A 25,759-nucleotide genomic window follows, 5' to 3' on the forward strand; every position below is an offset into this window, starting at 1 on the left:
TGTGACCCTGCATATGAATATACCAGTAAATGTGGAAAATCTGTAACTAATTACTGCTTGCAATTCATATTTTGTGATGGGAAACAGCACAAGATTATTTTTTTCCCCCCAAATTTAAAAAAAAATCTTCAGAGAAGATAGAGAAATGTAGTTCTGACAGTGTTGCTAATTATGTGTGTGACAGGCGCGATAGTCCCTTAGCAGTGTCGTGATGCTGTTAGTAAATGCTTATTTATAAAGCAGCACGTAATAGTTTTTGGTGCTCTTAAAACATGTAGTAATAGTAATGCTGGTCTACCTAGACTTCAGCAAAGCCTTTGACACTGTCTCCCACAGCATTTTCCTGCAGAAGCTGGCAGCCAGAGGCTTGGATGGGTACACTTTTGGCTGGGTAAGGAGCTGGCTGGAGGGCCGGGCACAGAGAGTGGTGGTGAATGGAGTTAAATCCAGCTGGCGACCGGTCGTGAGTGGTGTTCCGCAGGGGTCGGTGCTGGGGCCTGTCCTCTTCAATATCTTTATTGATGAGCTGGATGAGGGCATCGAGTGCACCCTCAGTAAATTCGCAGATGACACTAAATTGGCTGGAAGTGTGGATCTGCCTGGGGGTAGCGAGGCCCTACAGAGGGATCTGGACAGGCTGGAGAGCTGGGCTGGAGCCAATGGGATGAGTTTCAACAAGGCCAAATGCCGGGTCCTGCACTTCGGCCACAACAACCCCAGGCGACGCTACAGGCTTGGGGCAGTGTGGCTGGAGGACTGCGTAGAGGAAATGGACCTGGGGGTATTGATTGATGCTCGGCTGAACATGAGCCGACAGTGTGCCCAGGTGGCCAAGAAGGCCAATGGCATCCTGGCTTGCATCAGAAACAGTGTTGCAAGCAGGAGCAGAGAGGTGATTGTTCCCCTATATTCAGCACTCGTGAGGCCGCACCTCGAGTACTGTGTCCAGTTTTGGGCCCCTCACTGCAAGAAAGATATTGAGGCCCTGGAACGTGTTCAAAGAAGGGCAACAAAGCTGGTGAGGGGTCTGGAACACAGGCCATATGAGGAGAGGCTGAAGGAGCTGGGAATGTTCAGCCTGGAGAAGAGGAGGCTCAGGGGAGACCTCATTGCTCTCTATAACTTCCTGAAGGGAGGTTGTAGTGAGCTGGGGGTCGGCCTCTTCTCTCGTGTCATTAGTGATAGGACCAGGGGGAATGGTTTCAAGCTACGGCAGAGGAGATTCAGGCTGGACATGAGGAAGTATTACTTTTCAGAAAGGGTGGTCAGGCACTGGAATGGATGCCCAGGGAGGTGGTGGAATCACCGACCCTGGGGGTGTTCAAGGAAAGACTGGATGTTGTGTTGAGGGACATGGTTTAGTAGGAGCTATTGGGAATAGGTGAACGGTTGGACTGGGTGATCTTTTAGGTCTTTTCCAACCTTAGTGATTCTATGATTCTATGATTCTATGATTCTATGATTCTAATGGCATAGTTATATAAAAAGTGTTATGTATGACTGTAATATTGCAGGCAACATCACGCAGTACTGAATGTTACTCTTAAATGCGTTTTTGTGCCTCTTTCAGAATACAGAGTTACAGTCTGCTTTTTGGTAGCACTGTGCTCTGTCTCCACTTGAAAATGCTTTCTTCTTGTCTCTGAGGAGATGCTTTCTTGCTTTGTTCCTGAATAATGCCTTTTAGTTAATTTTATGCTGATTGCTCTGAATGAAGCTTAGAATAGAATGACTTGATTAACATCCTACATTTTTTTTCATTATGGAGAAGGCTAAAATGCATGGCTTCCTGTCTGGGTACTTTATTTGATTGTGAGAATAAATTTATTTAAAACCATTTTCATTTCAAGTAGCAAGGCAGCAAACTGAGGGGCAGAGTTAAAACACTGGTTAGGGTAGATGTGTATCTTTTTAAATGAGCAGAAACTTCTGAGCTGTGTGAACAGAATTGGCTAGATGGATCTTTTGCTTGATGATAACTTCTAATGGATCTTGAAATCTGAAAAGATTGGGAAAGTGCTAATATCCTACTTGGGATCCCTTTCAGAAGAGAAAAGAAACAAATAGGAGTGGTCAGGAAATAAGGAAATAAGTCATTTCAAAGACAAGTATCTCATACTGGCATTTAATACTGAGAATCAAGGCAAGAGTTCCTGCTTTGGTTCTGTGAGACAAAGCTGCTGAATCCATCACGATTGCATGCTTTTCTTTGGAATGTATCCTATGTTTTGGTTCAGTTTGTGAGATCTGAGGCTGCTCTGCATTGCCTTTTTTATGCTGGATAGCTTTCGCTCAAACTTTGTGAGACTTGAAAAAGTGCTGTTGTGTGAGATGGGTGCTTACAGTTTTCTAGGAAGCCAAAAAGACCTTTGGAATGAGATTCTTTGTACTATATTTAATAATATTTCTTGCTAGGCTTCTTCTGGTTAAATATTTGCAGTTATCTGTCATCTTCATTGAAGTTTGAGTCGCTGGAAGATACTTTCTGATGTTAAAGGAGACAAATATTACTCATGTCCTATTCTAGTGCTTGTAATTGTTGACTGGTGAGATTGCAGAAAGTGTCATATTTGTTCATATTCATGTTAAGATGATCAAGCATCTGACTATGATAAAAACAATTAGGAGGTGAATAAATTGAAAATAGTTATGAAAGATGATGATTGAGTTGAGCGTTTCATATTAGACGCTGTCAAGATTTTAAACCCATGTTCTGTGTATATTACGTATTCAGCTACTGAAGATGTGGATGAACTGCAGAATCTGATTGAAAGCAAGATTTATGAAAGAAAACTTGAGCTGTAGTCATAAATACGTAAATGGGAGGGATCTAAAATAATTAGCTTTATTTTTTGTGCCTACTATAATGAGATGTGTCTAAGGTGTTGAAAAGGTGTCTGGGAAACAAAAGGGTTTTGTGACATTTTTCAAGTAATTTACTCTGATTCAGTTCCTCTTCTTTTTCAGATATTGAATCTGATGACTGTGCATCCATATACATCTTCAATGTAGACCAGCCATCATCTTCTGTAAATCAGCCAATTTGTATTCCTCGCCATGGACTGCAGTCTCACTCCTCTCCTCTGTCACCACCTACAAGACTTCAGAGTCATAAGAACTATGAAGGAACCGGTGAGATACCAGAATCCAAATACAGTCCACTAGGTGGACCCAAACCCTTTGAGTGCCCCAGTATTCAGATTACTTCTATTTCGCCTAACTGTCATCAAGGGATTGAAGCCAATGAAGATGAATTGCACACAAATGGCACAGAAAATGAGTATATGGAAAGGCCTTCACGGGACCATCTCTATCTTCCTCTTGAGCCATCATATAGGGAATCATCCCTTAGTCCAAGCCCTGCCAGCAGCATTTCCTCCAGAAGTTGGTTTTCAGATGCTTCCTCTTGTGAGTCCATTTCCCATGTTTATGATGATGTAGACTCAGAGCTAAATGAGGCAGCTGCTCGATTTACCCTTGGCTCCCCTCTGGCCTCTCCCGGTGGTTCTCCAAGAGGTCCTAATGATGAATCTTGGCAACAGCCTTATGGATTTGGGCATGCCTTGTCACCTAGACAATCTCCCTGTCATTCTCCTAGAACTAGCATTACGGATGAGAATTGGCTAAGCCCTAGACCAACATCAAGGCCCTCCTCAAGACCTACATCCCCCTGTGGGAAACGGCGACACTCCAGTGCTGAGATTTGCTATGCTGGTTCTCTCTCTCCTCACCATTCTCCTACTCCATCACCTGGTCATTCTCCCAGAGGAAGCATAACAGAAGACACATGGCTAAACACTTCCATCCATAACGTGCAAGGTCTTAATTCCGGCCTTTCACCATTTCAGTGTTGTACAGAGACTGATATTCCTCTTAAAACAAGAAAGACCTCAGAGGATCAGACTGCTACTTTGTCTGGAAAAATAGATATCTGCCCTGAAGAACAGGGTAACTTATCATCTTCCCTTGAAAATGCAGTAGATGACTGCTCTGGTTCTCAACATGCCTTGAAAAAAGATTTGCCCGGAGACCAATTTCTGTCTGTTCCTTCGCACTTTACTTGGAACAAACCAAAGCCTGGTCATACTCCTATATTTCGGTAAGTTGTAAGAAAATATGCAAGTCCTTCAGAAGGTTTCCTTCCAATGCATCCTATGTAGGCATGCTAATGTGCTTATATTTCTATGCTATACTGAGACCTCTAAAAGAAAACTTCTTTTTTAAATGAAATGTCTGCAGCTTTTGTGCATGCTTAGATTGTAAGCAGTTGCATCCATTCTGAACAGTTAGCATTTTAATACAAGTGAGGTGCATGGAAAAAGAGCATGGCCAGCAGGTTCAGGGATGCCATCCTCCTCCCTGCCCTGCCATGGTGGGACCACGTCTGGAGCACTGGGTCCAGTTGTGGTCTCCCCATTTCAAGAAAGACAGAGAAGTGCTGGAGAGGCTCCAGCTGAGGGCCACAAAGGTGATGGGGGCCTGGAGCATCTCCCTCATAAGGAAAGGTTTCATTTTTCCTGTGACTGTTCATCCTCCAGAAATGAGGGCTGAGAGCAGATCTTACCAAAGCTAATAAGTATCTAAAGGGCGGTAGTCAAATGGATGTGACTAGGCTTCTTTTGGTGGTGCTCTGTGACAGAATAAGGGGCAGTGGGCACAAGCTGGAGCATAGGAAGTTCCATACAAGCATGGGGAGAGACTTCTTTACTGTGAGAGTGACAGAGTGCTGGGTGACAGAGGCTGCCTGGGGAGGTGATGGTCTCCTTCTTTGGAGATATTCAAACCTGCCTGGACACTTTCCTGTGTAACCTGCTGTAGGAAACCTGCTTTAGCAGCAGGGTTGGACTACAAGACCTCCAGAGGTCCCTTCCAGCCCCTACTATTCTGTGATTCTGAAAAGAAACCTGAATGCTCATGTTATAAAACTGTGACAACACAAAAGAGGTGGAGGTTTCATTTCCTTATATTTTCACTTGCTTCTTTTGGGTTGATAGACTTCTACAAATTGGGGTAGAGAAAATAGATCTGCGTGTCATGCTGAAGGCCATCTAGAATTCTTTTAATAAAAGGAATTCCTTTTTGAGCTTTGGCTCCAAGGGTATTTTCTAACTGTGTGGTGCTGAGTTAATTGGGTTTTGTCCTTCTGTAGTTGTATGCTTGCAGGATAATTTGTGGAGACTCAGTAGAAGGAACTAGTTCAGCTGGAGGAAGAATTCACTCTCCCTCCTTCCCATTCTGTTATTTTTTTAGATGAAGCAGGTCTGTGATCTCTGGGACCACAGAACTTCTGGGACCACTTGGCCACAGTGCAGTAGGTAGAGTAGAAATGAGAACTGAAGTCGCATTGCTGCTGACTGGGTAGCTATTGCAGTTACTCAGCTAAAAATTATCTGCTTCCTTCCTGAACCTTTTTGTTGCTCTGCTAGGTTTGAAACGCAAGGGGTAGAAGGGGCTGGGAGGTGAAGCTATCCTTCTGGTTTTGTGTAGATGTTTTCTAATAATGTTAGGTTAGTGTATGTAAAAGTTATCCATATAAAAACATGCTGTAGGCTTAAATGCTGGTGTTCCCATATTGCTGTGTACTGATTTGAAAATAAGGGATTGAAATAATGTCATTCTGTAGTGGCAGTGCTTGAGATTAGTTCTTCAGGGATGTGGTAGATGGAGAGATGAATGTAGTGAATGAAGCAATTTCTTAGCAGGGGGTAGGGGGAAAGCAAAAGCAAGAGCTAATGATTGACTTAACACAGAATGTCAGAATTTATTTAAAAGCTGGTACTTTTCAAAAATATAAAATGGGTGTACGTGCAGAAGAAGGTAAAGACCAAATCTATTGACAAGTAAACTGAACAAAGCAAGCTGTGTACCTCTGCTGCCCAAAATACACCCTGATTATTGAATTTGTGGAAATGGTTACGTTAGCAGCTGTATCCCCAGTGAAATGTTGAGCTATTTAGCATTTGTAGCCTGTTCCACTGGTGCAGTGAGCCTGCACGACTTCAGGATATTCAGGTGTTTCATTGTAAACTGTTTTGATTTTGATGCTCACGAAGTAGGGAAGCTCATTTAACTTCTGTTTTAGGAATAAAAATGAACAGAGGGAAATCTCATTGAAGTAGTCTATGACAGCAAACAAAAGCAGGCACCTCAGTAGTCATAGGTTAGATACTAATTGCAATTCATGTGTTTATTATATATTACATGTAGGTAGCTCTGAACGTAATGTTTCCTGTTTATTTCCATGGAACCTGCATCAGATAGAAAGAGCGCAATAATACGATTGGATAGAGCAGATTCTCAGCTACAAAACATTATTTTTCAGCACAGTCACCACTATTAGCTGTGCGTTGTCACCAGTGATGAACAAGAGCCTGCATGTCACACTCATAAAAATGCACAGAATGTTGGTGGGAAGGTTCTATTGCCATATCACCAACATCCACCCCTGCTCTTGTGGGCCAGCATATAAAATAGATGTCATTACTTTCAGAGCAGTCCTTACGTGCACTGTATTGCATGATATTAATGGTAATATATCTTGCAAAATATTTAATTATAGATTGAAAAATTGCAAATAGACAGTTCGTAGGATATTAATGAGTCGTGCATTATTTTATTTAACCCCTGCAACTAATTGTGCTTTTGTGTCCTGGAAGTAGGTATTAACAAGCAAAATCTTTGAAATACAATGTTAGTTTATTCTGCTGTGCCTCTCCTTGTGCAGTTGTTAGATTTGTAAATTGATTAAGAACAACTTCATGAACTGACAGTTGTCTTCAGAATACTGTATCAAAATTTAATCCGAAGTGCTGTGAATTGAAGGGCTGCCGCACAGCTTCTTTGTCCCAGTGGCAATGAACAGAAGGGCTTTGATGCATCTATTGGCAGTTCAGGACAGTTCTCTTTGGTGGTAGGTACTTCTCAGCGACTTGAGAGTATTTTACCCGCAATTATCTAGCAGTTACAGCTGAACACTAGGATTGCTGACAATGTTACCTACTTTTTCAGGAAAAGAATCTGTAACCGTAGTGGCAGATGGTGAAATACTTGCAGCAGGCAGTTCTGTCGTCTAAATATTTCTGTTGTTAGTCTGGAGAAGAGAGAGCAGTGGATTTATGTTGTATTTTTAGCATGACTATTGGGATGTGCATGTTTAATTACTTTAGAAGAATAAATCTTTCAATGTGAGCAGACTGTAGGCGAACTTAGTCTGTGTGTAGTTATCCATCAGTTCGTTGTTACATGAGATAACGCCAGTTGTGCTGCGATAACAAAGCTTTAAAGTGAAACTGTTTGCAAATCACAGACTTTCAGGGTAGATGCTCATTTAAGTGAGACGAGCAAGAGGAATTCAAACCTCTTGGATTTGTAATAAGGGAGGCTGTTGCTTTAGTGTTTACACACCGTTAATGAATCCAAAGAATTCACATAGAGTTTAATATATGACCTCTGTGCGATGCAGATGCTTCAGTTCTCTACTTTGTTCTGACGTGACAGAATATGGATTTTACTTGATGGCATGCTGTATCAATACTCTAAAGCATATTTAACTCTTGGTCTGCTAGTAATAGAACAATTGAGATCCCAGGGTGTGTCTTTAAAATTTATTACTAGAATTTGTGATTACTGAGAAGCAGGAATATATATTCATACTGAGTTGCTAAAATGAGCTTTCATTCCACCTGTATTCAGCAACATTCTAGGCATGGATGCCAACAGAGCATCAGGCTATACCTGAGCTAGTCGCACGTGTTTCAGCTGAGGGAGCAAGGTTAGCAGTTGCTGTCTGCCCAATGAATTTCCCAGGAAGACTGCTCCAAATGAAAGTTAAACATTTTAAGGTTTGAACAGAATCATGTTCTATGGCTGTAACTGGCTCCAGAACACTGCATGTAGGATAGAAGGAAAAATAAAGGGTAAGTCAAGTGCAAGTAGTCTTGTTTCTAGAGTTTGTTTCTTCCTGTGTGAGAGGGGCACAGCCCATGCTGAGCCCTGACTTCTCTGGGTTTGGAACATGAAATGTGGAAGTCGTGTGGTTGTCCTTTGGATGAACAAGAGGTGTTTGTTCAATACATGCAGCCAGAAGCAGTTTTGCATTAGAAATTGTGACTGCAGGTTAAGAAGGTGTTGACTCAATTAGTATTTGAACACTGAAGTGATTGTTTCAAATGCAGTGGCTTCTGCTGCTGATGCTTCTAAAGGGTTCCTTCTTCTGAGTTTCCTTTAAATAGCAGCTGTTCCCTAAAGCCTTTAATCTTGATGTGATAGGAGTATGAGCTTTTGAAGACTAGCATTAATCAGATTATGAAATTCTCTTGGTATTACTGGTAGAACGTGTGCAGGTTTGCAAAGTGGTGCTCCCTCAACAACATGCTGGGATTTGGTTTGAAGCAAATTCTGTATTCTGCTGCATGTAGAAGATTGATGTGACACAGCCTCTAAATCTTAATGCTGTGTCATTGGGCAACTTTTTGAGGGTTTCCAGTCTTTGTTGTTTGCTTGTTTGAGTTATATTTTTGGGATCTGCATATGCACGTGTGCTTGCTCCCTCCCTCCCTTTGATATTTTGTCTGCTTTCAAAGAATGACAAAATCTAGACACTTGGTTATTTTCCTGTGTCCATGTTTGTTCTAGTATTCCAAATATTTTTTTCAGGAGATAATGGGACTCTGAGGCAGCTTGCACTATAATTTTACTAGTTAATTGCAGAATTAACTTCTTTGAGATGTGTGGAGTTGTCAATAGCAATGAATACATTTTCTTGAGAGAGTTTAACACAGAATTCTCAGTATAATGTCTCTCAGTAGTTGGTATGTTGTCTGTGGTGTGCATAGTATACCAAGCTCTCTTAGGGACTGTATCTGCTCACTATGCATACCAGCTATTTTGGCATAGGGTATTTGTTTATAGGAGAGAAAAATAGTTTTGAAAATAGTAAAGAAAAAATTCTTGCCTGCTAAAAAGAGTTTTTAAAGAAGTTTAGTGTCTTCTAATCTTGACATTTTCTTTCCTTTTTCAGACTGAAGACTTGAGTCCAGTTCTTCAATAGCTATAAAAGTGAATGGCAAGGTCTAGTTGATAGCCAGTAATAGCATTTAGGCAGTACACGTTGGCCTATGGTAAGTAACTGGAAGGACTGGGCTTATACTGCATTCCTCTGTTTCCTCTTTTATTGCTGACATCACCGGTCTTCTTCCTACCCAGTAAATACTATTGCTGTGGAAGGACCAGTCCTCAGAGCTGCATGCTGGGAGAAGAAGAGTCTTTGCTATACACTGAGTGCTCATGGACGTGATTTACTGCTCACGTTTCTTCCTTTCAGTAAGAAGAAAGGGAAGTACTCCTGCTCCCCTTGACTCCCGAATGGGACTTCAGGAGATGAGGTTTAATTTACCAGGTGAGCTCTCTCCTGAAGTGCATTAGAAGTACTGCATGAAGCAGCAGGTCAACAGGCTTGTAGGTTGTCCTGCCATGGGAGGATGACAGCAAGTGGTGCCTTTTCTTCTCCCCCTTTTTCGTGCCTAGTGACAGTGATGTTTGCAGTAAAAGGTGGATGTATGCTGCTGCAGGCTGAGCCCAAGTCCATCCAGGTACTTACTGGACAGAATTTTTTTTCCTCCCCTTCAATCTAAACGTTATCTCCTTTTCCAACTGTGGGTATGTTTATGAGTTGTAGCTGAATTCTGCAGAAGGTAACATTTGTCTGTTATGCATCTGCAGCTATTTGTGTTTGTGAAAATGTGCATGGTTTTGGATAGGTGGGGAGGCTTTTCCTGTCTCACTGTGAAGGAGAAATGAAAATGAGCTTCCTCAGGCAGTGATACAAAGCAGTATCTGTCCGTCTCTTTAGAACCTACTTTGCTTTCCCTATTGGTCAAAGCATTGTAATAAGAACTATTCTATTTTTCTTGTGTATGTTCTTATGTGATACACAGCACTATAAATGTTCACTTGTAAATGTTTATGAATTAATCTGCTCTCCCAGGTAATTACTGACTTGAATCTGGCTGTTCTTATCAGAATAAGCATGTGAATTCATAAAGGTAAATGATAGGTATGAAAAAACTGACAGTGTTACATGCCTTGTTTTCCTTTGAGGTTCTTCCATGTTACTTTGCTGCAATTTTTTTAATTTTATTTTTTCTCCTTCCCTGGAGCAACATTGCTACTGGATGTAAGGGTACAAACTGTGGACAAATAAAGCAGGCACTTCAAGGTGGCCATTGCAGTAAGTCTTTATGCTTAGATAGGACTACTGGTCTTGAAAAATTGAACCATCATATAGTGTTTGTTTTCATGATAGTTAGCAAGGTGCTGTGCTTACCAATCTTAACAAAGCAAAAAATATTTGAAGAGAATAATGAAGAGAGATGAAAATGAGTTACAGGTTGTTTCCTCTCACACCACTTGAACTTGCTTGTTGGTACCCATGAGGATAAAAATTAATAGCATTAAGGAACAGCACTGGTAATGTGAGGCAGGGGTCATACAGTATCTTTCTTCTAATCAGGTGTTGGAAGAAAGAAATACAGCACTAACAATCCCAAAATGTTTAACTGAAGATTTTAATGCTTCAGTAAATTTGGGGAATTTTCACGTAATAGCGTTAGGCTAATAGCTGTTGTTGTTTGGTAACCATTTGTTAGGAAAGTGAATCATGATATTTTATACACACGTTGTTTTGATACCATGCTGGCCAAATGTCATGCTTCATTTAACCGTAGTGTTCATCTCTTGACTGCAGCACATCTTCGTTGCCACCTCTTGACTGGCCTTTACCAAGTCATTATGGGCAGTGTGAACTGAAAATAGAAGTCCAGCCTAAAACTCATCACAGAGCTCACTATGAAACAGAAGGAAGCAGAGGAGCTGTAAAAGCGTCTACTGGAGGACACCCTGTAGTGAAGGTAGGATGTCTGGCTTTCTTGAATCCAAGATAACTTTTTCTGTTAAGTACAGTTACTGGCATTTATGATGCTGTGGATTGTTGCCTTCTGTGAAGCTCGTATTCCTTCCTGGGTAAGATTCTCCTCTAGCTGTAACCTGTGCAGTGTAAGAGTTAGCTTAGATTTGGGCTGTTTATCTGTAACAGCAAGACTTGTTCCCCTCCTCCCCCGCCTTCTGTTTTGTCATTGTTTCCATTGTCTTAACTGAATCGAGCAAGTTTTATTGTCCCTTAGAACAGTTTGTTTTTTTCAGTAGTGAAACTCATGTAGATACAGCAATGCAGACAGCAGTTCTCTGACTGAGAGGGTGGTGATGCACTACCTGTTTTGATACCCAGTACTGGCCATTAACAGCTGTTGATGAGCTGTTTTGACTGGCTTCATCCTTACTGCTAAATGTTCCAAATGCTGAAGACATCTGAAGCATAGTACTTGTATGCTTCACAAACGCCAACCAAATGTTGCTGAGATCAGAGTTAGATGTAAGGTCCTGATAAATTTGGCTTGGGTTTCATATGAAAGTTCTGGCATAGTGATCTTTGAAGGGCAAAATGCATGGGTGTTTGATGTTGCGACTATAAGTAGGTACGGTGCTCAAGCTGAGATGTCTCCCTGTGAGGTGACGTGTGTACATGTCTCGGTGCTGAGCAGACTTCAGGATTAGTTTACCAGTACTTGATTCTCTCAAGCTCTGAAGCTATGCAATATGAACAAAGGTGTACCAGCAGAAATTAAATCTGTTGGACTGACTGTTTTCTTGCAGTCTCCAAGCCCTTTGTCTAATGCAGTTCTTGAAGACTGACACTTAGTCATGTTCTTTGGGCTACATTCCCAACTTTGTTTCTTATGAGAGCTTACCTTGATTTTTTTTAAATTTAATTTTATTTTTAAATTTTTCCTCTTTTCTTCTTCATCTTCCTGTAGACTTTTTCATCTGTACCTTTCCTTGCTCTTTCTCTCCAAAAAAAGACCGGATCTTGTCGTCACATCTTTGGAGTGTCTTTCATCACTCTTATCTTCTGCCATTCCTTCATTTCCATTCTTACTGTGAGCTTTTCAGCCAGCTTTCGTTTTCCCTGTGGAGTTCCTCAGTGTTTTCCTCCTAGTGATGACACCATGACCCAACCAGCTCAAACCTCCTGTTGGCAGGCATGCTCGATTTCATAGTGCAGTAGAGACAACAGTCAGGTGCTCAGCAGGGATGTCTGTTCTGTGTGCTAGAGAAAAGAGAGGATGCCTGAGCTAGGCTGGAATCTGAAAGAGGTTAACTGGGGACATTTCTTTTTGTGGAGCATCGCGTTGTTTTAGTCAGTGGAGGACAAGTAGACACAACTTTCACATGCCAAGGTAGCTGGCACTGGCGTTCAATACATTGTTAGTAAGAACAGAATCTTGGGAGATTGCAATTGACAAAATAAGTCTCTGCTGAGCTTTTGGAAGCTATTTATTTATTTCTTTCTTCTCCCCTGGTGCTCGTGTCCTGCGCTTCTATTTGTGTTAAGGGAACCAGTTTTGCTGATGTTTTCCAGACTTGACAGATACCCATGGGGTTTCTTTTGTTCACAGTACTACTGGATGCTTCTGTAGCAGTGCTTAGACCTAAGTCAGAAAACAACAACTCTGTAACCTATGTGATTTATTATTGTCAAAGGTATTTATTCATGTAAGGATTGTGAAATACCTTGCCATGACAAGAATGCTGTCTTAAAAAAGGGCATAGTATTTATAGTTGTTTCACAGTGTTGTGCTTAAACATGTGCATTGTGCTGTGCTGCTCTAAAGTAAAATGAACACAAATTCAGATCAATACTCAGTTTTGCAGTTTGGTCTCTTCCGGCTGGATTAGAAATTGTTGTTCTTGATGGGAAAGAGGAAATTGTTATGAAACAAAAGAAGGATTTGAATTAACTTTTCACTCACTGCTGGTAAAAAAAACGGTATGCTAAGGGCCAAGTTTGGTGAAAAGTAAATACTATTGTGTGCAGACACAAATGCAAAGATGCAGTCTTTGCTTGCACTTACGGAAGTTTACTGCACAACTTCAGTTCAAGATGTGTGTTACAATTTGACTTTTTTTGTGCTCTTGGCCTTACACCATGTAGATCCATATGTGTGATCACTGCAACAACGTACTGGGCATTTTCTTGTGTTACGTGTCTATAAGTGAAGCAGGTCAGAGATGAGGAAGGATATGGGTGCTTGAAGGCTCTTTCTTGCTTCAAACTTTTTGTTGCTTTTGAATTAAGAGCATATGCAAAGAGCACTTAATTTCCTAACTATGAAGCCTCTAGTTCTGCATGTACAGTTGATAGGTTATTTAAAATAAAGATTTTAAGATGTTGCGTAGCTTCAAGCCATTAATCTATTAGCACATGTCATTAATCTATTACTAATACTGTACTATACCAGTTGCTAGGAAACTAAGCTTCTGACAAATTTGGCATCATCTGTTGTGAGTACATTTAATCAGCTTATTTCCAAATGTGAGGAAATGAAATGAGTTGAGCTTCGTGCTTTGTTGTGTAAGTTCATTGACTTTAAGGAAGTAATTCTGTAATGCAGTTGTCTTATATTCAGCTTTTTAGTGGCAAAAGTTCCTAAATAGCAGATAACTGTTGCTTTAATCTCTGCTTGCCTGAGGGTATGTTTCAGCTAGTCCATGTAATTTGGCATTACTTACTTTACCTGAGTAGAAAAATCCGTGAGATTTTTCTCCCTGCCAGTTTTCACAGGGAGGAAATAAATATCTTGGCAGCAGGGCTAGCAAGGGGAAAGGTGACATTTTGAAATTGTCATGCAAATTGTGTGACGATTTTGTAATGCATAATCAGGAGACAAAAGCAGCCGTTGAGAGCCTCTGCCTTCACCTAACTCAGTGGATTAGTGTTTTACATATCTAAGAAGCCTTCTGAACAAATAGCTGCTGCGTTTTGTCTGAATCTTGTATGAATGATCATAAATGCCTTCTCACTCTTGCCCCAGATCATACGTACATAATAACGCGTTTGTTCTACAGTTTGCTAGAATGACATTTTCCTGTTATCTAAAGCAGTTCAGGCTTTTCACGAGTCCTCATGTGCGTGATTTAGAGCATTTCAGGATGGACAGAAACACATCTCAGGATCTCTCAGGAATAGTTTCTCTTTCTTTAGCTTCCTGTTCTAAAATTATTTATTAAACAAAACAAAACAAACAAACAAACAAAAAAACAACACCACACACAAAAAACTCACTTTCTGTTGTGCACAACAAATATTCTCATGTTTTGTTCTGTTCCTCTTGAGGAAGGTGATCTCTGACCTTACCGTCAGTGTAGAAGGGGCTTTTGAGCTCCTTGTTCTCTATGCAAGTAGTGTGTCCTGTGGCAAGGTGCTCCAACAGTGGGGATGAGTTGTAGGTGTGAGCAATGCTAAGAGGAACTTTCATCTCAAGTGATGGCATATCTGCAACAGGTGTTGTGTAGGTTCCACTCATGGGTTGTGTCTCGTATATGCAATGTAAATTTGGGGCAGTGGTAGCTATTAGGAAATTGCTTGAACCATATGTGTCTTTTTTAGCCGTAACACTTAAGGGGTAGAATCTTTCATTAGTTACTCTGCCATGTGCAGAGCTCTTACAATAGTTGTATCTGCCAGAACAGAGGAGGGGGAGCATCATGTGAAATTTGTATGTACTCAGCAGTGTTACAGTTGAGGAAAGATGTTGGATTAAAAATTAAAGTATTGAAGAAAAAGTGGTGTATGCAGTTGTAGTCGCAGAAACTTCTTACCTGAGGCCTGTGAAGGAGGGACTGAATGTCAGCTCTGTTTAATATGGTCACAGAGCTTGAGAGGCATGACTGAGGAGTTGCAAGAGGAGAAAAAATATACTGATTTTTGAATGACATGAAAAGTTCTGAACCAGAAGGGTGTCCTCTGAAAGCCTGTCGAACTCTGCCTGAATGCATGTATGCTGTAACTGTAACCTACATGGAAGGATCTAACTGAGAAATGTCAGAGATGGTCCAAGAAGTTAATGAAAGATCACATAAATGAGCGTTTGCTTCCTGGCCTGTAATTCTGTGCTGTCACTTTTTTTCAAGTGTGCTTTGCAACCAGTTCATGTAACTTCTTGAGTAACAGGCGTTATATCAGGATTCTCCCTGTTGTTCTCACAGCCCAATAAACAGCATGGTTTTTCTGTGTGTCTCATGACCTTTCCCATTCCTTCTGTCTTCATTTTTTTCAATTCTAATGCTTTTTTATTTGTCCTGAATTCTTCCCCTTACTTGTACATCACCAGAAGACAGGTTGCAGCCCAGCTCTAATTGTTCAGTATTGTTTGGTAACAGTAACCTGCAAATATATGTAGAAGGGAGAAGGTAAGTAAGTGTCAACCTGTGTGAATCATGTAACTGGCTGTATTGGACAAAGCAGTGACCTTTGGATGAGATTCTAGACATGAATATATTTCTAAGAACAGATATACATGACTATATAAACATCTGCTCTAGAATCCCCCAGATAGATAGCAAAATTACACTGATGCATCTAATGTATGTTTGAATACTCAATCTAGAAAATGCTTGAATATGAAAGAAAAAAAAAAAAAGTAATGTGGCATACTGGATCAGTAATGGCAGTTGTCTGGTTTTTGTGTGGTGTGGTTACTAAGATGTAGAAAAGTAACCATCATTTTTTCCCAAAGCCAGGTCATGCTTTTTCTGTAAGTTACAAAGGCTTTCCCTGAAAGGCTCATCTGGAAAACTGTCCATCGCATAATTTGGCACTGGAATTTGGAAGATCAGAAGTAATGCTATTTTTTGGGTAGCATAGAGCAAACTGAACACGGCATGTATTGTGATGGCTGGTTTGATGTAGCTAGCAGTTCTGCAATGTGTGAAGTTGAGTGTCCATTGGAAGGCCGCAAAGATGATAAGGGACCTGGAGCATTTCCCCTGTGAGGAAAGGCTGAGTGAGCTGGGTCTGTTCAGCCTTGAGAAAAGACCGAGAGGTGATCTTATTAATGTTTATAAATATCTTAAGTGTGGGAGTCAAAAGGACATGGCCAACCTCTTTTCTGCGGGCTGTGGGGACAGGGCAAGGGGAAGTGGCCATAAAATTGAGCATAGGAAGTTCTGCACCAATATGCAAAGGAACTTCAGAGTGAAGGTGATGGAGCACTGGCACAGGCTGCCCAGGGGGGTTGTGGATTTTCCTCTGGAAATACTCAAGACTTTCCTGGACTCCTACCTGTGCGTCCTGCTGTAGGAGGCCTGCTTTGCAGGGGGTTGGATTTCGATGATTTATAGGGGTCACTTCCAGCCCCTACAATTCTGTGATTCTACTGCTATTTTAACTATGAGTTGCTTTCCTTTCTTTAGTAGCATAGAATGGCACAAGAGTCAGAGCTGAAAAATACCCTTCAAAACATGCTTGAAATTCGTATTAAAATAGTTTCAAATTATCTGCAAGCAGCGAGTGTGTGTGAAATTTCAGAAACAGAAAATCTAGCTTTTTAAACTGGAAGGATGTTCAGTACATTGTATGATTATATGGTAATATGCCAGTAATGCACTGGCAGTTTTGTTTTGGTCCTTTGCAGGACTCATTCGTCTTTGTGATGACCTTCAGAATGCTTTTAATCTGGACTTGTGCCACAGTCTAGTAGTTTATTAACTTTTGCTCTTTCATACTTCATTATTTCTAATTTATCTATTCTGAATCCCAGAGGTCTGTATTATTATAACATCTTTAAGTTAGTCTACTCAACAAATTTGTTAGCAGACGAGGAAGGAGGACTCTTTTCTGATGTGCATGCTATTCCTTCCTACATCAAATAATCAGCTGATTGATAATAGTACCACAATTCAGGAAGAGGAAGTAGATGTTTTCTTCTAACATTTAATTTTAAAATCAGGAATTTAACTTCTTGTAACATTAAAAGCTTTGTGGACTCAGAATGAAATTTAAAAAATAACCTATTCCCATGCACTAAGTCTTTCTGAGCTGGTGCTTGGGGTATTGTCAGAGAAATCTGAATGGAGTTCCCTTGCAATGAATGCCTCCCATTTCATGTGAACAGTCCACAGGAGATCATAGGTGAGCCCTTTCTGCACCTCTGCAAGGCCAACGAGGTGATGATTGTAGTCACTGATATTTTTTTTCAGTAGTTTCCCTGAACTAATTTCTTGGTTTTGTACATATAGGTCAGTTCAAGCTTTTCAAAATGCCACTGTTGATAAATGTCTGGAAATTGCACCACCAGTGTTAGTCGTTCTGTTGCTTCAGTGCTTCTTGGGTAATGTTAGCCAGAGTATGCCAAGCTTGTTGGTCCCATCTCCATTGTCTCCAAGGACAAAATATCTCAGAGGCTTTTTTTTTCCTTATGATATTATTGTGGGGAGCTCTGGCAGGTTTTGTTTGGTAAACAGCTGTTTGAAAGTAAAGTAAAACTTGCGTAGTAAAAGTTCCTTTCTTCTCGGGTTGTTTAGATATGGTGAATTATTCCATGTCTTTATTTATACAGTTGTAGAAAGTAAAAATACCTAATACAAGAAAACAGCTTTGTTTTTCCTTTCCCTCTTGCCTTCATATAATTGGACCTTTTCTCCTCTGTTGACCTTACTGTGTAACTTTGGGGTTGCTCTAAGGAATTAGACACCTCTGCAATGCATCCAGCTGTCATGAGACCATTAAGGAAGAAATAACTAGTTATTTTGATCTTGATGATTGAAAATGTCTCATTAACATATTCTCTTTTTACTTGGTAAAAATTGCAAACTATTGACCTGCATGAGTTTACTGTGTGCAGCGTAGTTAATGAGGCTGGAACTGCTTTGGCGTGAGGCTCTTCTGGCTTATCCTGTTGTGACCTTCAGTCTTTAGCCTTCCAGCTTTAGTTTAACTTACGCATGCACTGACCTTTGCTATGGAAACGATATAGAAACACAAAAGCAACTTGGCTGAGTTTCCTCTGCAAAGCAGTGGGTGGTGTATCAGTATTCTGTTACAAAGGAGGGTTTCTAGAGGTCAGTAGTGACAGTACACAGTAACTTATTAGCTGGCTGCAGCACACTGCTGGCTGCTCCTGGGAAAGTGGTATATTTTTTTAAAAATAATGTTTTTTTGTAGCACACAGCTGTAGGATTGTGTGCGTTCCAACATTTATTCCATTGATGTGCATGGGGAGAAAAACAAACAAAAAGTTTGGTTTTGTTAGTCCTTCTGTGAATGACCCGTGACTGAAGCTCACGTAGGCTGATATCGTAGCAATTTATTGTAGTGGATCTTCATCATAGCAGTTCTGCAGCACTGACCAGAAGTTTGTAAAACAGGTTAGTTTTGATACCTATAATCTCTACAGAAACATTATGTTCTTGCTGTACAAATCATGGGTTATCTACTACAGTAAGCTCAAATAACAGGTACCAGAGTTTCACTAGACACTTGAACAGAACATTATATGTGTTTTCTTAAGTTACGTAGGTATTTTCATTGAAGAAAAAATGGCATGTTTTTTGTTGAACTTAAATGTTTGGGCTGCTTACCACACAGTATTGTGCCTAAGATGAGCTAGGAAGGAAGTGTAACTAACTCCACTGTCACCAAGTCAACATTTCTAAGAGTCAACATTTTTTGAATGAAAACCAAGCTGTAGTTTAATGTGTTTTAAATTTCCAAGTACGTCATTTCTCATAATGTGAATTTGATTGTGGATAGCAAACCTGTATTATTGCATCAACAATGGTGATTCGGGATCCAGATGCCACCTTTCCTTTGGGGAGAGCTTGTCATGTTGCTGGTCTGTTCAGATTCCTTGGTAATCCAGTCTCCAGTGGGGACCAAGGATGGTGGGTGTAAAGGTACAGAGGTTCTATCACAATATCTTAGGCTTGCTGTCACCAGGCTTATTCTTGTACTGATGTTACATTCATGCTCTTCTGCGTACTGCTGAATACAACTACAGTGAAATGAAGTAGGAGTATTTCAAGATAAATTAACCAAGTAATCCAGCATTGTTCTGTGTTCTCAGGAATGATATGAAATAGGCTGTCTTTAATTGCACGTTCATGTTGTGCTAGGCACAGAATGTGGCTCAGGAGGAGGGTCATGAATGATTCTCTAAAAGAAATAATCTTCATGCTCACAGAATTCTGTTGTTAGTGTGATACTGTATTGGGACTTACGTTAGACCTTAGCTCCATCATTTAGTTTCAGAAGCAGTAGCAATTAGCATTAATTCCACTGGACTGTCCTTAGTATTGACCATAAACCAAAGCAGCGTAAAAAGAGTAGCTAATCCACAGTATGTATGGATTGTACGTCTTTGGAAGTGATCTGCAGGCCTAAAAATAAGGGAGATTAATATCATATTTAGTGAATAAAAGGGAACTTGTGCTTTAAATGCAAAACGGCTCTCAACCAGAATTAGAGATCTGTAGCTGTTCCTGTCACAACGTGAATGTGAATCACAGTCATAGATACTGCAGGAATGTAATTGGGAGACAACTATTGCTGTTTCTGACTAACCCATCCTGCTTTAATATTACCTTGGCCTTTTTGAAGGACCAAAAAAATGCTACAAAGATAGATACGATGGGAAACTTCCTCAGAAAGACATTATGCAAGAGAAGTGTGCCATTGAGCAGGCTGAGCAGGCTCTGGAGATTGCCACCACTGTAAAACAGTTCATTTTATGCCCCAGTAGTCTCCAGCTTCCTTCTTACTAATGAGGTGCAGGCATCTTTTCCACAAGATCTCATCTCATTTTTTACTAACGCTTTGACTCACTGTCCCCCAACAACATCTTCTCTTTGATTAACAATGCTGTGTAAATTGACTGGTGTACTCTTGTGGAATCCTTGTAATGCATACCTAGACAAGAGAAGGGAAAGTGCTAAAATCTAAAGCAGCTCTCTCCAGCTGCCAAAAGTTTCAGCTCCACGTGTACAGCTTCCATAGGCAATTAAGGTTTGCCATCTTTTTTGCTGTTGGAAACATGATGTTTAAATATGAAAACACTTAAGCTGCTCATTGCTTACTTAGAAAAAAATATTTCCTTGGTTCTTTGTAGCTCCTGTTTCTGTGATCAGGCCCAGAATTACACTGCAGTGTAGGAGACAAGGTTATTCTTTTACTTTGCCACTGCTTGCTTACTTGTCACACTCACTTGTAGACATTATTTATATTTGTAGTTTAATTTTGTTTACTTTTCACGTTCTCTTTTAATTTTAAACATGAAATAAACACAGTAAATCACTTTATGGAAAAGTAAAATTTTATGAAGGCTCTTCTAGTTTTCCAGCATGTTATTACTCTGCCTAACCATATATATTCCAGTGCCTTTAACAGCCTTCACCACAGGTGCTTTACAGCAGTGCATGAGGAGGCCGTAATGTAAGTGTCTGATTAACACAGCTCAGTGGTGGTGGAGGGAAGCTTGTTTGCTTTTCTTTTGAGATTGGTTTAAGCTTTTATTGCTTTTCAGTGTGTATGAAATTCTTAGGGGTTATGTTAATGTTATTATAGAACACTTTAAATCATGAGAAGCCTGATTTATATGTTTCTGATTCGTAACGTGCATAGGTTTTCTCTAAATTATTGTATGAGTGCATTCTGTTTCGTTATAACATTCTTCCTTGCAATGTTGTTGGAGCATTCAGTTTCACATTCATCTGTTGGTTAATCTGGTATATATGAACCAGGAGTACAGCACATGCATAAAAAAGTTTGTATTACAAGATCATCATTCAGAAAGTGCTCTTGATAACTTGCTGATATGTAACTAATCTGTTGGTGGGATGGGGATATTTTTTTTTTTTTTTGTCTTTTCTGCCTCTTTCCCTTCCTCCAGAACACTTTGCAGAATAACATTTGGAAACTCAGCCCCCTGTGTCTTCCATAGCATATGTGAGCCAAGCATAGAGGGCGAACTCAGGAATAATGGAAGTAGTGTTAGAAACAGATTTGAGCAGTGCTCATGTGGAGCAGCCATGCTGCCTGGGAGGCTGTACCCCTGCAGCACCAGATGTACTTTGCTTCACTGAATTTAGCTCCTGCTCTGTGCAGGCTTCTGTACGGTCTCTGCTGGCAGGCTGGCACGGTGTTACAAGTCTGAGTGTCACTGCTGTTATCTCTAGAACTGTTGTGTATGTATCTGTGTGTATGTTATGTGTGTATCCATTGTTAAAGAAGGTGGAGATAGCTTTAATTGGAAGTCAGCTTTGTCACAGTGACCCTGCTTGGAAGTTATTCAAGTTTTTGAATAGGTCTGGCTTGTAATTTTTATAGTGCCTAGTATTAAGAGTGAATACGTTCCACAGTGCTCACGTTCAGCCTGTGTTTCATCATGTTAAGACTGAATTTTAGCTGAGGAAAAAGGATGGTGGAGTCACAGCGTTGAGAATTTTGGAAAAGGTGGCTGCTGTAAATGCTAAATTAATATATGTACTTAGAGTGAATAACGTGTAAAGAATACTTAAGTGTTCTAAAAGAGTGGAGATTTGTTCAAAGAGTGTTTTGGTATTACAGCAAAATATTTTGTAAAGATGGAGTCTTGCATCAAGTATTAAAAGGAAATTATCCTTAATTAATATGAGTCCCTCTGTCCCACTTTCAGTGGGATGATAAGAGAAGGATGTTGCAAGCTGTTTGTGTTGCTGTAGTTTATGGGTGACTTAACAAATGCATGGCAAGAAACCTGTCAGAACACTGACGGTCACAGCAGCTTTGTCTGTACTTTGACATCAGTAAATGCTTCAATATTGCATTTATTTACATGGATATCAACTCTGGTAGCCTAGACTTTTGTTGGTGACTGAGGTTTTAGGTTTCTTTTTCTGAATTTAGCTTTTCATACTCTAGTCAGAGCAAAAAGATTTTACATATTTGAAAGAATATAAGCCTATCAGCAGTAGAAATACGTATATAAATGCAAATAAATGCAATCCTTTAAGAAACCTGATGGAAATTAGTCAATTATAGGACAGAATATTGCATTTAATAAAAGTTGCTGTGACTTTAAGCTTTGTGTACCTTTAGTGACAGGTACTTTTCCTTCACTGTAACAAGGATCCCAAGAGGTAAGGATTGATCAAGCTATAAGAAGATGTGACTTTTTGATTTAACATTATTACATCTGTTTTTCTGCTTGCCTGCAAACAGGTGAGTTGCTGACGGTAGCTGGAATCAAGGAGGAAGCAGAATTTGAGTTTCAGAGCTGAAGTCAGTGTAGTTCAGTTATGGATGTTTTGTGGTAGAAGTTGGACTGGGCTGGCCTTTCAAAGGTACAGGGAGATCTGGGGACAGCAGAATCCAGAATTCTTTGCCTTCCAATAGTTCCCTTGCTGTAGTAATGGTCCAGAAGTTGCTCAGCCCAGAACAATAGAAACAGAAATTCCAAACAGCTTCCTTTCTCTTTCTTCTCACACTCCCACTCTTAACAAAAACAAACAAAAAAACCAAACAAAAAACCCCAAACACAGGAGACTGAATAAGTATGCAAACTAAGTACTGCTCTTTCACACAAATGCAGAAAAATGAACTAATGTTTAAATGCACCTTTTTTTCATCAGCTCCTGGGCTACAGCGAAAAGCCTGTAAACCTGCAGATGTTCATCGGAACTGCAGATGATCGCTACTTAAGGCCTCATGCATTTTACCAGGTGCACCGAATCACTGGAAAAACTGTTGCTACAGCAAGTCAGGAGATAATCATTGCCAGCACAAAAGTTTTGGAAATACCACTTCTTCCTGAAAATAATATGTCAGCCAGGTACTTTGCAGCTCTTGAGCTGATATGTCTTTTTTTTCTTTCCCATTTGTGCTAAAGGAACATTTGGTAAAACAGCATATTTATGATTCGTGATAAATGTGTCAGCGCTCAGAAATAAGTCTGCAGGTAATGTTAGAAGTAATGAAGCAGGGAAACAAGGAAGCTCATGTGATTGATGGGAAGATGAACGACTTGGGGGTTTATACTTTCCATCTAATCTGTACATATGTATGACCCCACATTTGTAGAATTGCATGTGAACTATAACTGGCTGGTAGAGTTCAGCTGCTTGTTTTTCAGTAACGTGGTTGTCTGACTCCTCATGTCCTGACAGACATTTTCTCTTAAATTTTTTTTTTTAACAGAGCTTGACAGATTTTTTTTAAACAGTCTTGACAGATAGAATGTGCCAAATAATAGTTTAATACTGCTTAGTTTCAGCAACAGTTATACTGCTCTGTTCTGCCTGGAGTCCATGAAGTGAGCGAAGCAGCTATTTGTTAATGTAGCTTGTTGTCTATTTCTAATGAGACTCCTAAGGCCAGCTTAGATTTCCTAAAGTTACAGATCTCAGGCTTCTTCCACTGAATGCTCTGGAATCACAGTAACAGTCTTCAGAAGCTTCTGCGTTATTTGATTGAAGTATTGTGTGGCTTATGTGAATAATCAATAACCATAGGGAACGGAAGCTGGGACGTGACAGCTGCAGTTCTGTCATTCTCTCTTCCTAAGCTGAACTAAATATCATCCTTGTAAATGTTTACTGTGTTACACAGCTTGCTTTGAATAACACCAGAGGTTGAAAAAAGCAGCAGCTAGGTGTTTGTAAGGCAGAATATATAAAATTTGCTGACATTTGACACTAACATCTGTTAATGGAAACATTTAAAACAGCCTAACATTTGGAAAATTTGCATCATCTTCATTCTTTAACAGAAAGGCTTGCAGAGTATACGTAAGCAAAAGTTTGACTTGTTTTCTTCCATTTCTCTTCTAATCCATCCTTCCTCACCTCCCTCCAGTATCGATTGTGCGGGTATCTTGAAACTTCGCAATTCAGATATTGAGCTCCGCAAGGGAGAGACAGATATTGGAAGAAAGAACACCAGAGTCCGACTCGTGTTTCGTGTTCACATCCCACAGCCTAGTGGAAAAGTCTTATCTCTGCAGACTGCTTCCATACCTGTTGAATGCTGTAAGATTGCTTTAACTATATGTAATTCATACTCATGTTTCCTGCACGTGTCTGTAATAATGTCATTCTGATGACATTTACTGTCAGAATATCTGTAATGATTGTGTGTGAAAAGTATTGTGTGTAAGGAGCTTAATTAAGAAAAAATGATACCTGTTTATTTGAGGATGGTACTTAGCAGTGGGTAACCTGGAGGTTCTGAGGAGCAGTGTTTTAAGCTTTAAACCTAATACTGCAGTCACACAATATCAGCTTAAGAAGCTCCTGTATGCAGAAGGAGGCAGTGGTGAAAGTATTTGTTTTAGGAAGAAATGATACCTTTCATTTACAACAGTCTGTATGCCATTACTTGTTGTTTTACAGCAATACCTAATGAGCAGCTGAACTTGTAGGAAGTTCATGTCTTTAAATGCTGGCAGTAAGGAAACGTATCAAATAAGAAAGTAGCTTTTAAAGTACTTTTTAACTTACTGTTCCTAACTTGAAAATTGCATTTGCTGTAACAGTAGAATCTGTTGGGTTTAATGGCTTATTGTTTGTTAAAATAATTATGTTGAAATTAGGTAAATAGAACAAACAAGTTAAATTATGCACAATTTATATACTTACATATAATGTATAATTTAATATATACAAGTATATACTTATAGGTGACTTTTAGTTTCTACTGCAGTGCTTTAGTTTAGGGCCATAGGAGAATTGCTGCTATGGTGATAACTGTGAGTAATGTTTTTCTTCTTCCTTTTGTTTTAAAGCTCAGCGATCTGCTCAAGAACTTCCTCAGATTGAGAAGTACAGCATCAATAGTTGCTCAGTCAATGGAGGCCATGAAATGGTGGTAACAGGATCTAATTTCCTTCCAGAATCAAAAATCATATTTTTTGAAAAAGGACAAGGTAAATGCTTCCCTCCTTTTATTCCTTAACAACAAAACAAACAAACAGCACCTGAGCTTAATTTTAGGAAGAAAGGATGTTTTTAAAAATAACAAAATGAAGTCTGAAGTAGGAATTTGAAACTTGAGTTTGAGCAGTGATCTATAGGTGGTTGGCAGTGATTGCTGACAACAGAGCTTGTGATTCGGGAAGACAGCTGCAGCAGAACTGGCTTTGAGAAAGGATGCAGTTAATAGATCATATCATTTATTTTCTTCTTGATATAACAAGAAAAGGTGAGAAACGAAAATGGGAACTAATGGAAATGTACTGGTTTTCACTGGTATTTTTGGTGTTACTTCATGTTTTATCATTACGTGGAACTTAATTATTTATTCTGCTTCGAGGCTTTGGTTGCAATCAGAGCTTTTTCAAAGGCACTAGCTTACTCTCCTGTTATTTTAGGTTAAAATTTTAAAATATATCTCAATAAATGTATTAAAAATACATGACTAAATATGTATATCACAAAACCTAATATTAAAATTGAATTTTTTACCCAGTCTCTGATTCTTCAGAGTTGCAGTCTAAGGGCTCATTTAGTTTTGGTGGTTGCCTCAGAAACATACAGGCTCAGTTCCTGCAAGTCTCAAATATAGGTAGAAAATTCACTGAGAAGTTACATTTGTGATGTAAGAACTGTCTGTAACAGATGTTAATGTGGAAAATTAGTAGAAGAATTTTGCTTTTTAGCTGGAGTTAAGCCTTTTTTTTTTTCCATAGTTTTGTCATTTTCCAGAAATACCTACTATTTGCATAACAAATTTTGTTTAATAATGCAACTACATCAACTGGGGAATTCGACACTCAAAAATGCTATAAAAATATCTTTGCTACTCTTTCCTGAAAAATTGAAACCGGTATTCCAGTTCCAGCAGTGATAATTTCACTTGTTCAAATGTTGGATAATTCAGCATCTTGGAGCAGTG

General features: G+C 39.7%; 1 protein-coding gene across 2 annotated transcripts in view; it reads left to right on the forward strand.

Moving 5' to 3' along the window:
• The window catches only part of NFATC3 (nuclear factor of activated T cells 3), a 61,549-nt gene that overhangs the window by 13,247 nt on the left and 22,543 nt on the right, over positions 1-25,759 (forward strand). For both annotated transcript variants that reach the window (XM_042876922.1, XM_042876923.1), the window contains exons 2-6: positions 2,968-4,099; positions 10,745-10,907; positions 22,501-22,700; positions 23,723-23,895; positions 24,651-24,791. In XM_042876922.1, the coding sequence (XP_042732856.1) occupies positions 2,968-4,099; positions 10,745-10,907; positions 22,501-22,700; positions 23,723-23,895; positions 24,651-24,791 (1,809 nt within the window). The remainder of the gene's footprint in view (positions 1-2,967; positions 4,100-10,744; positions 10,908-22,500; positions 22,701-23,722; positions 23,896-24,650; positions 24,792-25,759) is intronic.

The sequence above is a fragment of the Lagopus leucura genome, unplaced genomic scaffold (genome assembly GCF_019238085.1).
Source record: "Lagopus leucura isolate 7727_CA_CO unplaced genomic scaffold, USGS_WTPT01 Super-Scaffold_100017, whole genome shotgun sequence".
NCBI classification, from domain to species: Eukaryota; Metazoa; Chordata; class Aves; order Galliformes; family Phasianidae; genus Lagopus; species Lagopus leucura.